The sequence below is a fragment of the Scyliorhinus canicula genome, chromosome 16 (assembly GCF_902713615.1).
Source record: "Scyliorhinus canicula chromosome 16, sScyCan1.1, whole genome shotgun sequence".
Classification (NCBI taxonomy): Eukaryota; Metazoa; Chordata; class Chondrichthyes; order Carcharhiniformes; family Scyliorhinidae; genus Scyliorhinus; species Scyliorhinus canicula.
The window spans coordinates 47,649,001-47,667,862 of NC_052161.1; the positions used below are offsets into that span (position 1 = coordinate 47,649,001).

Below are 18,862 nucleotides of genomic sequence, written 5' to 3' on the forward strand. Positions count from 1 at the left end.
TGAGACAATAATTCTGGGGATCCAACTTGATCCACTGCCGATGTTTCTCACATATACAGCTTCATTTACAATAAATGAGAGTGCTGCATTATATGAATCATGGCTTGCTTTCTGATTACTTTAGATGGCTTCTACCCTCCCAGGAAAATTTGAAAACACAAAGCCCAATCTTATTCCAGGCCGATGTCTCATTAGCAGCTCTGCTGGTGGAACTCCTGTTGTTGCACGTGGAGTGTTACGATTGCTAAAGGAGGAATTGTGAGATTTTGGTTTCCAAGGTTTCTCCTGACAGTTTCTTTCGACCAGACTTGAAAGTTTGGATGCACTCACTTGGTCCACTTGGTGCTAGGTGGCAAGTCACAGTTTAATACTGTTGAGAGCAGTGAAGTTTTGGAATTATGTACTTGTGAAGATGGTTCCATTGCCTGATACGTAGACCTCAGGTAATCCTCGAGTTGAAAAGCATTTGCGTATTCTTTTGAAGGTAGCAGGTGACTTCACCTCAAAAATGTCCATCCATTTAAAGTGTGCATCAATTATGAGCAAAAAACATTGTGCCCAGGAATGGACTAACATAATCGATATGGCTCTGTACGCATGGGGTGCAGTGGGGCTGCAACAGACAACATGTGTTGCAGTTGGCACTGTTGACAGTGCTTAACTAGCTTCTTGGTATCAGCAACAATACCAGGTCACCATACACAACTCCTGGTAAGCATCTTCTTCTTAGAGATGCCAGGATGAGGGCTGAGTAATTCAGAAGGAGCAGCTCCCTGCCTGGTACAGGAACAACTACTCTTGCTCCCCGGAGTATGATACCAACCTGGCAAAACAATTCATTCTTGCGGGTAAAGGATTGTTTCATTTCCTCGGAAACTGGCTCATTTATCCATCCGGTAAGTATCTTGTCTCTCACTTTCGACAGAAGCCAATCTCGATTGGCTCAGTTCCTTATCTGCTTCACCAAGACTAGCAATGGGTCCAAAAATGTAATGCCATGATGATTTCTTCTGATACTGGAGTTCATGTGATACTTTCTTGAAAAAAGGTCAGCAGCTAAGAGCATCCACACTTGCTATGTGTGTTCCATGTTGGTGCTTTATCGTTGGTAGGTGGACAGAAATAATGACCGTCATTGAATTCTTGTTGAGGCGATCAGCAGGATTGCCTTGTCCTCTTTGAAGAGATCCAAGAGCAGTTTGTGGTCAGAAACGATGGTAAAAGGTCTACCTTGCAAGTACTGGTGGAATTCCTTGAAGCAAAAGATTATTGGTAGTCCTTCCTTCTCAATTTGTGAGTAGCCCTTTCAGCCTCTGAGAGGGTTGTTGACACAAACGCTATCGGATTTTCAGTGCTGTTGTCCATCTCATTGGATATAACACCACACCAGCACCATATGGAGGTACCGCAGGTTAATATGAATTATTTAGGTGAGTTGAAGTATACTAACTGGTTTGAGGAATGCAGCAATTTATTTAATCCGTTGAAAGCTTCCTCTTGGGGAGCTTTCCAAAAACAACAATGCTGTTTCTTTAGCAGACTATGCAATAATCGCTAATTAGTAATGGAACGTCCATAGTAGTTTACCTTCCCCAAAAAGTATTTGAGTTGTGTTTGTTAGGGCAGATGCCTCCTTTATCGCCTTGACCTCTTTTTCAATGGTGTGTAATCATTATGCATCTACATGGTGCCCCAGATAGGTCACCTTAGTGGCTTGAAAGGGCAGCATGGTAGCACAAGTGGATAGCATTGTGGCTTCACAGCGCCAAGGTCCCAGTTTCGATTCCCTGCTGGGTCAGTGTCTGTGCGGAGTCTGCACGTTCTCCCCGTGTCTGCGCGAGTTTACTCCGGGTACTCCGGTTTCCTCACACAGTCCAAATACGTTCAGGTTAGGTGGACTGGCCATGCTAAATTGTCCTTTGTGTCCAAAAAAAGGGCTAGGAGGGGTTATGGGATTATGGGGATAGGGTGGAAGTGAGGGCGTAAGTGGGATGGTGCAGACTCAATGGGCTGAATGGCCTCCTTCTGCACTGTATGTTTTATGTGAGGTGAGCTCCAGCTTCCGGAAATCTCTTTAACACCTTCTCAAAGTTTGCTAGACGCTTGGCCTCTGTCGGTCCAGTTATAAGAATATAATTGAGATATACTACAACCCATTGTAGCCCCTGTAGCAGACTCTTCATTGTCCTTCGGAATATTGCACATGCTGAAGCCCTTCAAAAGGCAGGTGTGTGTAACTGGGATAGGCCTTTGTGTAGTTATCATGACATACCCGCCAAGAAGTATCATGTAATTTGAGTTGGTATGGGTACTCGTAACCAATTTTGTGTAAGATTGACCTCCTGCCAGCTTTGCACCCAGGTCTTCAATTCATAGAACAGAACATAGAACAGTACAGCACAGAACAGGCCCTTCTCAGGATTGGCTATTTATCCAGCTTGGCAGCCTGGTTAAATGCTAGCTTATAATTGCCCCAAATGCGGATGGTCTTGTCCGGATTCAATAAGGGGACTATAGGTACTGCCCATTCCAAAAAACTGAAATGGCTGGCTCAATATCCACTTTTTTCATAAGGCATATGGTACCAGTCTTGCCACAAAGGGGAGTCGCCTCTGGATCTGCATAAATCATTTGATTTTGCCCAATTCACAGAAGATGTTCCCTTCTTATTTTCTTATCAGTTCGGGCAGTCCTCCTTCCCTCAGTTGTAAAATCTTGGCCCGATTCAACTTGATTTCTTGGAGCCAATTGCAACCGAGAAGGTTTGGTCCTTCATCCATCACTATCATTACTGGGAACTGAGTAGACTGTTGTCCATAGCTTACAGGTACCATTGTGGTGCCTTTCATTTGTTTTGCTTCTTCTGTTTAAAAGTGTAAAACCTGGCAGAAGTTCTCTTCAAGTTCAATGGTTTGTTAACAAGCCTATTAATCTGGATAACAGGTTGCTCACATCATGATACGGCTGATACGTGAATATATGTATACTTCTTATGGCCTACATGAAAAATGTCAGGAAGGAAGGAGGCACCTCAAACTGGGGCTGGCCTTTGCAAAGCTGGGGCAAACCTGTCACCTCTTCCTTTCTTCCATCCTACCTGCCCAAGAGATGGGATATATTTATGATTAGCAGGATGTGGTAAGTGATGTTCCTCAGGGAGCACTACTGGGGCCTCTCCTTTCTCACCATGTATATCAATAAGTAGTTGTGTATATACAGGGAGGAAATTACTGAGGGTCACAGGTAGATTAAGCGAGTTGGACAATATATGACAAACATGGTTAATTGTGGGAAATACGAGGTAATTCTCTTTGGAATCATGGAAGAACAAGCAAAAGATTTACTTATGATGAAAACCCTTGAGCTGTGGAGGAGCATTTGGAATTGGCTATGTACAAATCATCAATACACAGGTTCAAGAAGTAATTTAAAAAAGTTAATAGAATGCTGATTTTTATCTCAAGGATACTGGAATGCAAAGAAGAGGGAGTTATGCTTCAGTTGTGTGGAACATTGGTCAGGTCTATTTCAAATACAGAATTCAGTTTTGGTTACCTCAGGGAGAATGCATTAACCCAAGAAGTTAGCACATATTCACAACAATGATACAAGAGTTTAAAGGAATAAATAATGGGAGGAGGTTGCATTAACTTAGTTTCTTGTCCCTTCAGTTTAGAGGTAATTTATTGAGGTGTATAAAATGATAAAGTCACAGAGGGCTGGATTTTTAATTTAATGTGCTAAATGATCAGCTGGAACATTTCATGTCCTGTGCTTCATGACGTCAGTGATGCAAAGTGATTCTTAAAGACAAAGGGCCTAATTGAACATAGGCAAATTCGGAAACCAAATAATGGCACCAGGAGTGGCCTGGAGGTGAGATATTATGACGGAAAAAGCAAACAGCAGCTATTGTGGGGCTTCCGGTGCTAGGAGGAATGGAGCTGGCAGGAGAGCAAAGGACCAGCAGCCTCACTGTTCACCCAAGGATCCAAATACTCACTCCAAAAGGTACTCAAGCAGCTCTGCTCAAATGATGGAAAATTTGTGCCATTGCATGAACCATAACGCCATTGTAGGCCATTCAGTCCATCAAGTCTGCTCCGCCATGCAATGAGATCATGACTGATCTGATGTGATAATCCTCGATGCCACTTTCCCACCTTATCCCCATAACCCTCAGTTCCCTTACTGATGCACATTTTTCTTTATAGACACAGTTTTTCGAACAACAGCCACAATGAATACTAGTTCCCCAATGTGCTCCCCGATGAGTCTAAGGCCATACACTCTTTCCCGTATTAGCAGTGAAATTTGACTGTCTTCACCAGCCTGCTTAAAAAGCATAACAACCAGTGGTTATGTAAGTTTCATTCTCCCCCTCCCATTGAAATTTCTGACATGCCCAGAGGTGCTGGAAGACTGGCAATCCTTCCAAGTGCTCAGCTTCCAGTTTACATCCATACCTACTTTTCCACTGTGGGCGATTGAAAATCTCGCCCAGATAATCCTCTGATGGAAGATTCCAGAACAAAGGAACTGGTCAATTTAGGAGTGAAATCAGGAAAACATGTTTTCTATACACAGAAGTGGAAATCTGGAATTCGCGCTTTCCCAATTGTTGCGGATATTGGGGTTCAATTGATATTTTAAGGCTGTGATTGATAGAATTTGGTTAGGTAAGGATAGCAAGAGTTATGGACCAACAACTGGTAAACTAACTTGAGATACAAATCAGCCACGGTATAATTAAATAGCAGAATACGTTCACCACCTGCAACATCTGCAATAAATTTAATTCTGTCCTTGTAGATCGCTAGATCCAACATGTGTGGTTTTATTCCCTGAAAAGGAGTCTTACGGACTCAAAGCATTAACTCTGTTTCTCTCTGCATATATTCTGCCAGATCTGCTGAGTTTTTCCCGCATTTTCTGATTTTATTTCAGAAACCCGCAGCATTTTGCTTTTATTTGGGCCGATTTTCTGTTTTGAGAAATTCTGATCCCAAAACAAGTGAGTCAAAATTGTAAAGCTAAAAATGTAAAGGATGTAAAGGACGAGGGTAGAGCAGTTGATGTGGTGTATATGGATTTCAGTAAAGCGTTTGATAAGGTTCCCCACGGTCGGCTATTGCAGAAAATACGGAGGCTGGGGATTGAGGGTGATTTAGAGATGTGGATCAGAAATTGGCTAGTTGAAAGAAGACAGAGAGTGGTAGTTGATGGGAAATGTTCAGAATGGAGTTCAGTTACGAGTGGCGTACCACAAGGATCTGTTCTGGGGCCGTTGCTGTTTGTCATTTTTATAAATGACCTAGAGGAGGGCGCAGAAGGATGGGTGAGTAAATTTGCAGACGACACTAAAGTCGGTGGAGTTGTAGACAGTGCGGAAGGATGTTGCAGGTTACAGAGGGACATAGATAAGCTGCAGAGTTGGGCTGAGAGGTGGCAAATGGAGTTTAATGTGGAGAAGTGTGAGGTGATTCACTTTGGAAAGAATAACAGGAATGCGGAATATTTGGCTAATGGTAAAATTCTTGGTAGTGTGGATGAGCAGAGGGATCTCGGTGTCCATGTACATAGATCCCTGAAAGTTGCCACCCAGGTTGATAGGGTTGTGAAGAAGGCCTATGGTGTGTTGGCCTTTATTGGTAGAGGGATTGAGTTCCGGAGCCATGAGGTCATGTTGCAGTTGTACAAAACTCTAGTACGGCCGCATTTGGAGTATTGCGTACAGTTCTGGTCGCCTCATTATAGGAAGGACGTGGAAGCTTTGGAACGGGTGCAGAGGAGATTTACCAGGATGTTGCCTGGTATGGAGGGAAAATCTTATGAGGAAAGGCTGATGGACTTGAGGTTGTTTTCGTTAGAGAGAAGAAGGTTAAGAGGTGACTTAATAGAGGCATACAAAATGATCAGAGGGTTAGATAGGGTGGACAGCGAGAGCCTTCTCCCGCGGATGGAGGTGGCTAGCACGAGGGGACATAGCCTTAAATTGAGGGGTAATAGATATAGGACAGAGGTCAGAGGTGGGTTTTTTACGCAAAGAGTGGTGAGGTCGTGGAATGCCCTACCTGCAACAGTAGTGAACTCGCCAACATTGAGGGCATTTAAAAATTTGTTGGATAAGCATATGGATGATAAGGGCATAGTGTAGGTTAGATGGCCTTTAGTTTTTTTTTTCCATGTCGGTGCAACATCGAGGGCCGAAGGGCCTGTACTGCGCTGTATCGTTCTATGTTCTATGTTCTATATTCATCATTAATTTTTTTTAAATCTCAGGAAACTTCCAAATTAGAAGTAAATAAATTGATACATTTATGTGGATCTGCTTATTTTGAAGTGATCAGTTGCAGCAAAAAGTTAACACTTTTCCTTTGCACTGCTGCAGTTAGCAATAAATAAAACAATTCTGTCACATGAGCAAATGTAGGAAAACTTGAAAACAATTGATGTAAAGAGGACGCATCTAGCACCTTCTGTTGCACTTTTTGGTGCACTTTCTTTCTATGTTGACTGCATGAAGACAGTTACTTTGGAAAACACCTTCATTTTCTTTTTTGCAATGGCCTCTGAATGACCAAAATGAAACTGGAAATTATTCTAATTGGGGTTAATTGGCGTCCTAGTTATTACATCATTAGGTTCCAAGAAATGGCCATGTGACCTGAGGTTGTTATGGCGATGAAAGTTGAACCAAAAAGTAAATAGAAAGCTAATTTTAGTGGTGTCCAGTTCAAAAATGTTCAGAACACAGAAATCGTATGAGTGGAACAATCCTTGCTCTCCACAAATAGATTTGTTTTCTGCTCATCAGTAAGAAGAGGTAAGCTGAATGTTTGTTTCAGAGAATCAGACCATAGCTTGATATGATGGTTGTTTGGTTAAAGCTACACCATCAGATCTGTTGTGGCCCAAGTGAGAGAGGGTTTATAGACATGCGCCCTTTCGGTATTCACCATGTTCCAGGAATTCAGATGGACCCCGGCTGCTGGTAAACGCAACTCAAGGGCGGAAATAATTGAGTGGGAAGTGAGGGGTCCTGGGAGGTTGAGTTGGAAACTTTATAAGATGGCACATGGTGCCATATTATTGTGGGAAATAATGCAAGGGTTTGCAATTATATGAGACATAATCTTAGTTGCATTAATGTTTTAAAGTGAAATTTAATTGAAATATCCTTCACCTGTTAATTGATGTTTGAAATATATTGATTTGTTACAGTAAATGTTACACTTAGCAGTGAAATCTTATGCAGCAGATTTCTTTCCATTGGCATTGTGGGGATTCCTTTCTCGTAAAGGTTATTAATCGCCAAGGGGATCATAACAACTCATTTGGCCCATTTTCCATTATTACCCTAAAACCCAACACTCATCCCCAAAGTTGTTACTAGTCCTGGGTGACTGCCTTTATGAAATTGTTTCGTTGGTCATTTTTGATTTTTAAAATAAAATCGTAGGCCATTCCTTCAATAATGCGCAATTCCCGTCAAAGACCCAGCCCAATCATACAATTGGTATCGACAATTAGTACCCATTCTATAAGTCACAACAATAACTTGTATTTATATATCACCAACAACAGAATAAAATGTTGTACAACCATACACATTAGGAGCAGGACTAGGCCACTTGGTCCCCTCCAGCCTGTTCCGCCATTTAATAAAATCATGGCTGATCTGATTGTAACTTCAACCACATTCCTGCCTACCCCCGATAACCTTTCACCCCTCCCTTGTTAATCAATGATCTATCAAGCTCTGTCTTAAAAATATTCAAATATTCTGCTTCCACTGCCTTTTGAGGAAGAGGGTTCCAGAGACTCACGACACTCTGAGATAAAAAAAAGTCTCATTTAGTAACCCGTAGTTCTAAATTCTCCAACAAGAGGAAACATCACCTCCACCACCATCCTGTCAATAACCCCCAGGATCGTAAAGATTTCTACCAAGAAACCTGTTACTTTTTTGAACCCAAGTTGATACAAATCTAACCTCTCTCTTCAACCAACGTAAGACAACCCACCCATTGCTGGTATTGGTCCCAAGTCACTTCAAAGCAACATTGGTCAAATACATAAGGAGATATATGGGGAGATGATCAAAATTGTTTTCAGAATTTTAAAGGAGGAAAGAGAGGGAGCCATGCTGAGAGGCTTAAGAGAGGTATTTCAGAGCAACCGGACAGTTGAAGATATGGCCGCCAGTTGTTTAACAATTAAACTCAGGAATGCTCTGGAAGTCAGAATTTGAGGAGCACATATATCTCAAGAGGGTTGCGGGGCTGGAAGAGAAGACAGAAATAGGGAGGAGCAAGGCCATGAAAGGATTTGAAAACAAAGTTGAGAATTTTAAAATTTAGGCAGTACAATACCAGGAATTTTGGTGAACATGGGTAAACAGCATTTTAGTGCATGTTATGACACAGGCTGTAGAGTTTCAGATGATCCCAAGAGGGTAGAATGAGGGTGGTTCCCCAAGAGTGCATCGTAATAGTTGGGACCTGGAGCTCGAGGCAAATCAGCATGGGAGGTGACAAGGTCAAGAACTGGGAGCAAAAAGGGGGGTCACAGCTGGGATAGTAGTTTGCAAGGATTGAAAGGTCGGTTTTTTAAGCGATGGCAGGTTTTGCAGTACCCGAGGAGAGGACCATTTACAATATCACATTGGCCAGTGGGTACAGATGCAATACCTTTCACAAAACAATGGGACAGAAAGTCTTCAAAAAAAATATGCTACACAGGATAAAATACTCAGAAAGAAACCTGTGCAAATAGCTAAGAAATACTGAAAACAGCAACAAAAGGCAAACATAAATAATTATTGAGTGCAATGTAATATATTGTTATGACCGAAATTGCATGCTTTATTATTCAGCTGCCAGCTATTCAAACTTTAATCAGAGTCTGTCGATTCTTCCGTCACTGATAAATGTGCAGTCAGTCGTGAGAAAATGTTACTTTGCTCATCGTGTATCCGTGCTACAGATAACATATGAAAGTTCATGATGTTTTTCATTGAAGAGCGTCGAATTGCATGATAAAAACGGGCATTGTAAAGTTTTCAGTACGATTCTGCTAAAATGCATGCACTGTGAATGTGTACACTGTAATTGCAATATTGAGGATTGTTTCCTTCACAAACAGCACTGTATGCAGATTAACATTCAGTACATCAGAAAGGATCTGGCAATAAAATATGCTGCAGCATTAAAGAAGTACCCATTATAGTATTATCCATATTACTGACAAATCCAATTAGACATCAATGTAATAATGCTGTTCAGGAGCGCAGTAAATGTGCTTAAGGTAATACAACATCAGAGTTCCGGCTCTGCATCTGGTTAGAAATTGGAAAATATATACAGAAAACTCGTGACTAATTTTACTTCCTAAGAGTCTGCGGTGCTATATTTATTTGGATTCTTCCTGGGGTTTTAGTGCTGAATACACCAAGACTGACACAACATCTGTCCAGAACAGCTTCCTGAAGGTTCGCACATCCGATTTGCTATCCTAAATAAGTAGTAAAAGTGGCGGCTGCAGAGTGGAGAATAACTAACTTTCCAAATAGATGTTATAAAACTGCCCCCTAACCTTGTGCACCTTAAAAGTTACTTATATTTATTGGTACTTCAAAGTGAGCGCATTGCATTAAATAAAATGATCTTAGTACTGGTGCACCCAAACGGGAAAGTGGAAAATAACATCCCACCCCAACAATAAATCAACCGGCAGGAGTGGTTCGGTGCTTACCTCCCTCCTTCTCATCAAAAACTGGCCGCTTTGAAGAACTGTTCGCTCCCATCCTCTCACCTCTGATCCATTTAAGGAGCCGAGCGGCTGGCATTCCTCAGTGGCTTCAACACGGTGGTAGCTGTGCAGTAGCTGGAAGCTAGCATCTTCCGACCAGTCACTCTCACTCACGCCTCACGGCCATATCGTGCAGGTCCGGAAATGTGGTCCTGCTCTAGGTGTGTGTTTTTTTAAAAAGACTGTGTGCGCGCGTACAACGGGGAGAAATAAAGGCGGGTGCGCGGAGATGGAAGACTACTCGCTGGAGCCCTGGGCGGTTAGACTCTGGAGGCAGCAGCCAGCTCGCTGGTCCCCACACCAGCGCCACTGGCACATCGCGCGGGGGGAAGCAGGAGTTAGGCAGGCTGAGGGTATTTTTTTTGAGATGCAAATGGCTCAAGAGCTGAAAGCGCAACTTTTGCGGTGGATGGCTTGTGTCACTGACGAGGGTGAGCTGGGCGAGGCAGTGTTGTTGTTGTGGAGGCTCAGCCCAGTCCTTGCTTTGCTTTGCCTGGGGGTCAGTCTGCGCTGCCACCCCGCTCACTCCCATTGAACACAAGCCCCGCGCGATGTGATCGGCATCCACCACCGACGCCGCCGGATCCCGCCCCCTTCACCCGCGCTCATTGGCTCCCGGGTGGCCGGCCCCGCCCCACCAGGACGATCCCTCTCAACCCATTGGCCGCCTGTCTAGTCAATCAGAGAGGAAGCGTCCACTCGCCGCTGCTGCTGCTTTCGAGGGAAAGGGAAGGTGGTGGCAGCAAGTCTGCTGGATTGGCGGCGCCGGCGAGCGGGCATGAGAGGGGGGGGGGGACTACTTTAAAATTTGAGAGATTTCAAAGATCCTCTGATACTCACACATATATATATAAACACAGGGAAGAGTAAAATCCTGAAAACATTGAGCATAATTATGGGCTGGCAAAGTGCAAATCAACAAAGGGTCGTTCAAACAGCCCAGCCTCTTGAGCACGTGAGAACCTGCTCCTGTTTGCTCATCGGCTTGGAACGTGCAGTGTATGTGTGGCCCATGTTGTTCCCTGAAGGTATAATATTAACATGAAAGTGAAAGGACTGTGCACAGCCTTGGAAATCCACGAGTCATTCTTTTCATATTCAATGCAATCGCCGATCCAGCCATTATCTATTACTCCCACATCCCTGTGGCAAACAGCCAACGATTCTTCAACACTGGAGAGACATGTAAATCGGCAAATCAAGAATTCTCAGCAAAACAAAATATAGCTCAAAACCCCATGTAACTACGTGCGAGCAGCGACAGGTCCCCTTGAACTACCTGCTGGGCAATCTGGAACCAGCTTCTAATAGCTCACTTTAAAAGATTTACTTGTGAATTATCCAAGTAACAAGATTACACTGAGTTGGATGCCTCGCTGGAAGGGTAATTTCCATCTATCCTTGGTCACAATGCATTTACTCCCAGATAAATATGCTTTTGATACTGAGCACAGGTAGCAAACAAGCTGTTGCAGTTCAGTCGGAATGTATGTTGGAAGCATTGATGGTCCCTTCCTTGAGTATGGTTATGCAACTCAATAATGTATATTCTCCATTTTGATCCGTCATATATTTCAATCGGTTGGGTAAAGTAAAATATTGTTAATTTTGTACACTGGGTTCGGCCAATTTATTTTGCCTCTAATTTATGTTCTCTTAATGGTGTATATATCCTCTAATGGAGACACTAGGCAATGTCAACCTGACAAAAAAAGGTGTCTTTTTGACCCCTGACTATTCATAGATTCCCTACAGTGCAGAAGGAGACCATTGGGCCCATTGAGTCTGCACCTACCCTTCAAAAGACCTCCTTGCCTCGGCCCAATCCCCGGCCCTATCCCTATAACCCCACACAGCTTTTGGACACAGGAGCAATTTAGCATGGCCAATCCAACTACTGTGCACATCTTTGGACTGTGGGAGGAACCCGGAGCACCCGGAGGAAATCTACATAGACACGGGGAGAAGGTGAAAATTCCACACAGTCACTCAGGGTCGGAATCAAACCCATGTCCCTGGAGCTGTGAGGCAGCAGTGCTAACCACTGTACCACCGTGCTGCCCTTGTGTTACCGTGCAGCTATTGTTATGGACTGGAGGGGGATTAATTTAAACAGTTCTGATTTCTCCTTTCACTACCCATCCGTAAACAGAAAAAAAAATTTAATTTTTTATTTCTGCCTTTATAAGTGGTGTTCTCCCCAACCCTTCAGTTCAGAGTGATTCGATCATCTATTAATAACCCCACAACAAACTTGCATGCTAAAGTACGAGGGTTGGTTTAGTATGCACACACAAAACGTGGGAAGTGGTTTCACAACTGCTGCCCCTTTTGGACTCATACAATAAAAGAAGGATAAGGGAAAGAAAGGGGTACAGGGCAAGACCCCACCATAAAAATAATAGCTATGGTTTCACTTGAGTCCAGAATCAAAAGTCCAATGGTGTATTCCTTCAGAAGTTAGCAGGCTGAAACTGTTTCAGGGGGATCTGTCTTTCCAGAAGCAAGAACATCCCCGATGAACGAAGGCAAACAGAGATGAATTTCTTGAAGGCGCTGGTACACGTGTTCAGATGTTTGAATAGTGGCAGCGCAGTGGTAACACTGCAGTCTCACGGCGCCGAGGTCCCAGGTTCAATCCTGGCTTTGGGTCACTGTCCGTGTGGAGTTTGCACATTCTCCTCGTGTTGAGGGGCTGGTTTAGCACACTGGGCTAAATCACTGGCTTTTAAAGCAGACCAAGGCAGGCCAGCAGCATGGTTCAATTCCCGTTCTAGGCTCCCCGAACAGGCGCCGGAATGTGGCGACAAGGGGCTTTTCACAGTAACTTTATTGAAGCCTACTCGTGACAATAAGCGATTTTCATTCATTCATTTTCACAGTATAGATGAGGGCCAGGCAATTTACCTGGACAGAGTTCGTTCTGCGGATATCTGTTGGTTGGAAAAATGTTGGACTGTCTGAGTTCAGTTCCAGGTGGCAATATTACAGGTTCTAACAGCCTGGAGGAGGTCATTAGATACACATCACACTTATTCTCCTGAGTGTTGGACAACGGATGTATTTTCCCAGGCCTGGAATCTTGAGAAGTTCAATAGCGGACCCTTTTGTCCTTTCAGACTTGGCCGGAGCACTGCCTTCGAAATGTAAAGCAAGATGGTGCATTTCTTTGAAATTTGATTTTCGGCCGTCACAGGGGAAATTATCACATCTTTAAAGAAAACAAGGCCTTTCTTGGTTTTCTGAAGGCTAGAAATGCCTCTGGTATGCAGCATGGTTAGTCAAGCATGTCTATTTGTAAAACAAAAATAAGAATGTTAGAAAGTAACCAGTTTGACCTAGAAAGATATTTTCCTTCCTGTCTTCTGGCTAGGACAGAACATCTTTGCTGATGTAGAAATTTGTGTTTTTTTCTCAAAATATCAGATGATATTCTGGGGTCTGGTGCATAGCTAATATGGAAAATTGGGGGGGGGGGGGAGTTACTGAGAAGGGCAACAAATAATAATGATATTTACAAACTTGCACAATGGACATAAAACTAACAAATGAATTTTCAACATAGATAAATATGAGGTGATATGCTTTGGCAAAGGAAGTTAAGGAGTTAGCATATGAAAAATAAGAATCTAAATGGAGTCAAGGATACACGTACAAATCACAAAGTAGCGACACAGGAGTTCTTTCTGGAGAGATAAAATTTTAAAGTAAATAAACTATGTTAAACATATATTAAACGTTGGTTAGACCACACATGGAGTACTTGTACAATTCTGGTCACCATACTATAAGAAAGTCTTACAGACAGGAGGGGGATTAATTTAAACAGCACTAATTTCTCCTCTCACCATCTAACTGTGAATAGAAAGGTGTTTTGCTTTGGCTCCCTCTTTAGAAGCAGTGGAATACTTCCCAGCCACACAGTTTTGGTGCAATCCGATTTTCTATTAATGATGCCACAACAAACTTGAAATAAGATGAACCTAAAAGGATAGTTCATTTGCACACTCTTAAAACATGAAAAGGGGGTCATAATGTTGCCTCCCTTGCACTGATATAGTAAAAGAGGGACAGAAAAAAGACAAATTTGAAATACAGAGACCAAAGAGTAAAGAAATGTTATGTTGTGGGTTTCAGGGTCCAGATTGAACATCAAATGAGATATTCCTTTATGGAGATCAGCGTGCTAAAAACCAATGCCAGATAATTCACTCTTCCAGTGGTGTTGACTTCACACAATGAGGTAGGCATGCAGAGATGAATCAGTCTTGTAGGCGATGGCACAGAATTTCCAACAGATGTAGTGTAGATGGGGACAGATGTCCAGCCTGGTCCAGAAATCATTGTCTGTGAGGGAACTAGTCAGATGTTAAAAAGACTTTGCAGTTCAGCAAGGCAATATTGCTGGTTCTACAAGGCAGAGGTCAATGCCAAATGACTCCCACCTCTTCACACTGTCTTTGTCAAGGGATGTGTATCCCTCATCTAGGTCACTAAAATTATTGAATGTCTCTACCATTAAGAATTGAAAGGGAGGTTGCAGGCTCCTTTGATTTAGCAAATGCACAGACTCTTGTTGGCCAGCCTAGCTTATGAAATGTAGGTGGCCTTTGCATAGCTCATTTTGAATTTGATTTGTGCAGCCCACAGGGGGTTCATTAGTGGCTCTTTAGGGATAACAGGATGCAAGATTCTCCAATACTGCCTGGTCACCCCTGTTGTTTGGAGTCACAGACAGACATAGATTCAGACATTTTAGGTATTTGTCCAGTTTGACATTTTTAGAGTTACCATATATAGAGCATATCTCGATATATTTTCTAAGAAAAATATACCAGGTTGAAGTCTTAGACCCTCACAAAAGACAGAGGCTCTGGAGAGGGTGCAAAACCATTGATAAATGATGCTACTGGAAATGCGGGGAATATACCTATCAGGAGAAGATGAACAGACTGGGTGTCTTTTTTTTCCTGAAAAAGACTGGCAGTGACCTAACAGAGATCCTTTAAAATTTTGAAATGTTTTGATAGATTTTTTTTTAAAATAATTTTTATTGAAAAATTTTGTATTTATATAACAACAACGAACAGTAATAAAATACCAACAATAACAATAACAGTCATAAACATTCGCCCAACCTCAATGAACAACAAAACATATTAACAACAACTAAATTAACACAATATTAAGTTAAATAGCAAAACTAGAAGCCATCAATATAAGCTAATCATCAGAAAAGTAAAGTAAGAATCAAATGAAACTTTTTGACTCAGAGAGTTATGAGAATGTGGAACTTGTATCACAAAGAGTGGTTGAATCGATTGGTATTAATTCATTTCAGGGGAAGCTAGCTATGTATGTTAGGGAAAGGGGAATGGGGGAGTATGCTAATAGAGTTAGATGAGAAAGGATGGTTGGAGTCTCAAGTGGAGCATAAACGTGGTCCAAACAGTCTGTTTCTGTGCGATATATCCTGTGCAATCCTATGTAATATATTTGAAGTTCATGCTGAATTATGTCTTCTCCCTTTGCAAATATTAATCAATAAAAAGTGAACACTATATTTAACTGATGTTAAAAACTTTCCCTGTACAATTATGTTGCTAGGTAACTATAAATGTTGGTAACATTGTTAAAATGTTAAAGTAGTAATGGGTGAAATTTAGCAAATTTCATCGGCAGGAGGGTGAGGGCCCCAATGCCTTCCCACCCTGTCCAATTAAATTCATCAGGGGTAGGAAAGCTTGTGTGCAGCCTTTCCATCCAGATGTAAATGTGGTTCTTAAGTTGACAACTAGTGCCCACTTCAGGGCCTTATCCCACTACCACTCACATTCAACCAGCAGTGAGTGGGAGGGTCACCATTTGGGGAGGTGAAAAGTAAAACTCTATTGGGTTTGCTTACAGGATGGGGGGACGGGGGGAGGGAGATGGTGCCCCGTTCAAAGACATGCAGTACTTTATTGGGGGACCCAGCATTGGAAATTGGGAGGGCGGGGGTAACTGAACCAGCACCATCAACCCCATCCTATCTGCTGAACCCACTCCTACTCCCACCCATGACCCCCACTCTATTGCCCACATCCTTCCCACATTCACGTTTAGCCTGGGATTCCTTGTCGATCCCAGGCCTTTGATGTGTGCATTACTGGAGGATGCCACCACTCCTGGTGCACTGACTTTTTAGAACTCCTTCCCTAAACCCCACCCTCACTCTACTTCTCCAGCCCATTTAATCGGTATCCCATCCACCGCCTTAAACGTCACTTCCTCCACCACCGGTGCACAGTTGCAGCACTCTTCACCATCCAGAAGACATACTGGAGCAACTCGCAAAGACTCTTTTGACAAGGAATTCTAAACCCGTGACACCCCCAGTACCTAGAAGAGAAAAGGACAGGAGGTGCATGAAATAACATCACCTATAAGATCCCCTTCAAGTCACACAGGATCCTGACTTGGAATTATATCACCATTGCATCATTGTTGCTGAGACAACATCCTTGACCTCCTTTCCAAATAGGAGTATTGAGTGTTCCTACAGTACCAGAACTGCAATGGTTCAAATAAACAGTTCACAACCATCTTATTTGGGGCACTTAGGGCTGAGCAATAAATACTGGTTTTACCCGAATACAAATGTTCCAATTGATTGATCTGTATGGTTGTTGACCTTGATAAGGAATCTGATTATCTGAGTTTCTCAGTTGGCTTAGATTTTATTGATGATCGTCAAACTTGTGATAATATTACATGTTTCTTTTTGCTTACCATCCTTCTCCTTTCATCTTTACTCTGATAATCTCTTCCCCTTGTAATCTCCTGATCTTTAATATCCAAGCCATGTAAAAAACATTCCTTAATTTCTCCCATCCTCTACTTGTTTTTGGACTTACATTTGTACCCTTGAATACGATCACCTCGTATATAAAATTTACCAACACAAAACGGAAATCTTAGTAAATCAACAAGCTAGGTGTGAAGATTGATTTCAAAGTGAGCAAGGCAATCAGTTTGTTAAATATGAAGATATTCCTTCTGCATCTTCAGGATACAAAATCAGGCAGCTATGATAACTTATTAAGAATGCCATTTATTTACAGCAGTTTAAAAATACTCCCAGGTTGTGAGTTAAATATAATTATTTGAACCCTATTTACAGCTTTCTAATTTGTTTAGTTGTTTTTAATTCAAGATTAGTGTTGCGTCAAATACCCTTTGAATAGTTTACTTTCCTATACAAAGTGGGGCCTCACGGTAGCATGGTGGTTAGCATCAATGCTTCACAGCTCCAGGGTCCCAGGTTCGATTCCCGGCTGGGTCACTGTCTGTGTGGAGTCTGCACATCCTCCCCGTGTGTGCGTGGGTTTCCTCCGGGTGCTCCGGTTTCCTCCCACAGTCCAAAGATGTGCGGGTTAGGTGGATTGGCCATGCTAAATTGCCCGTAGTGTAAGGTTAATGGGGGGATGGGTATACGGGTTACGTGGGTTTAAGTAGGGTGATCATTGTTTGGCACAACATTGAGGGCCGAAGGGCCTGTTCTGTGCTGTACTGTTCTATGTTCTATGTTCTAAATCAGTGATCTGTAATGTATCACCTATATTTGGAATAGTCAAAAGTGTGATGAGATTAATACCATCAAATCTTTTTCTGGTAACATAATATTATACAAAACATTTCTGATGTATATTTCCAAGCATTTTATGTTCTCCTGATATATTGACAATGAAATGTGTATACAACTAAACTACAACTCATTTCACAAAGATATCAACATAATTGAGTAAAAAGAACATAGTGGACAGCTGCCATCGTACAAAATGAATCCAATAAGAAAGCTTCCAATCTCACAAATTGAATCATTCTCTCAATCTAAGTAGACCAAGAGCATGCAAGTAATATCTAATGACAATTTAGAAGGTATTTCACTTGCAGTTTAAAGTGACGTTAAAAGTAATATATTGGATATTTGTACATTAAAGAGGAAAATGGAAACTTTGAAAACAGTTTTCGGAGATAATGTAAAAAAATAACTTCTAACCTTAAAGAAATGTGATCTGCAACAGGGCTAATATATCCCAACCCCCCCCCCCCCTCCCTCCCCCCCCCCTCCCCACACACACCCCACACCATTGTCCCCCTGCTAACTTCCCACCACCCTTGCCCATCTCTCTCCCAGACCCCCGCTAATGCATACATTTCCTTTGTCCCTGTAATGCTGAATTTCTAATTTCCCAATTTGATCCCAACTTAGTTTTCAAAATTGATGTTGCCTCTTAGCTTTTATTTCTCCTATGAATGTTTTAAGGAAACTGCCGCTCACCTTTTAAATTCTTTTATCCCATTCAATTGGCCATCATGAAAAATGTAGAAGGTCTTTCTGGATTAGTATAAGAAGAGGGAAGGAATTGGTATGGTGATAGAGTGTTTTGTAGATGGTTCCCATGCCTGTACAATGGTCTTTCCCAATATTCATTTTTTTCTCCATGGTTGAGAAATCTAAGTAAATATTTTTGAGTCCACTATGGAACAATTTATGCTGCAGTGCACATTTACATGGCACAACTTGAGAAAATATCAAAAAGAGGTCCACTTGATATAGTTTTACACATCAGGGGACTTGACATGGTAGATTCTGAGAGATTGTTTCTCCTTGTGGGAGAGCTAAGACCAGAGGGCATAATCTCAGAGCAAGGGGTTGTTGTATTTGGTCCTTTATACCTCACAAAGGAATCTGCCAAACACTTTGACTTGTCCAAACCAGAATCTTTTATTGAGTCTTGCGTGGTAAGATAGCAATCTGATACAGAGCACATTATCATGGAGTCTGCTTATTACTCCACTGGAATCTGAACCGAGTACTGACCATTCAATTGTATGTCTTATTACCCTCTCAATCTTCTTCTGAAGATGGCCAGATATGTCTCCCCTTATGTTGGAGTCACTGGTCATATGACCCTGGTCTCGAGAATGCATGATGTGTCTGCACCGCCACCTGCTGGTTGGAGGTCGCACACCATCCATCTATGATATAGCCCATAGGCATATC

General features: G+C 42.2%; 1 protein-coding gene across 2 annotated transcripts in view; it reads right to left on the reverse strand.

Moving 5' to 3' along the window:
- Positions 1-10,375, reverse strand: part of LOC119979630 (serine/threonine-protein kinase 32C) — a 428,471-nt gene extending 418,096 nt beyond the window's left edge. For both annotated transcript variants that reach the window (XM_038822141.1, XM_038822143.1), the window contains exon 1: positions 9,757-10,375. In XM_038822141.1, coding sequence (XP_038678069.1) covers positions 9,757-9,850 — 94 coding nt within the window. In that variant the 5' untranslated portion in view covers positions 9,851-10,375. The remainder of the gene's footprint in view (positions 1-9,756) is intronic.
- Positions 10,376-18,862: the final 8,487 nt, after the last annotated feature.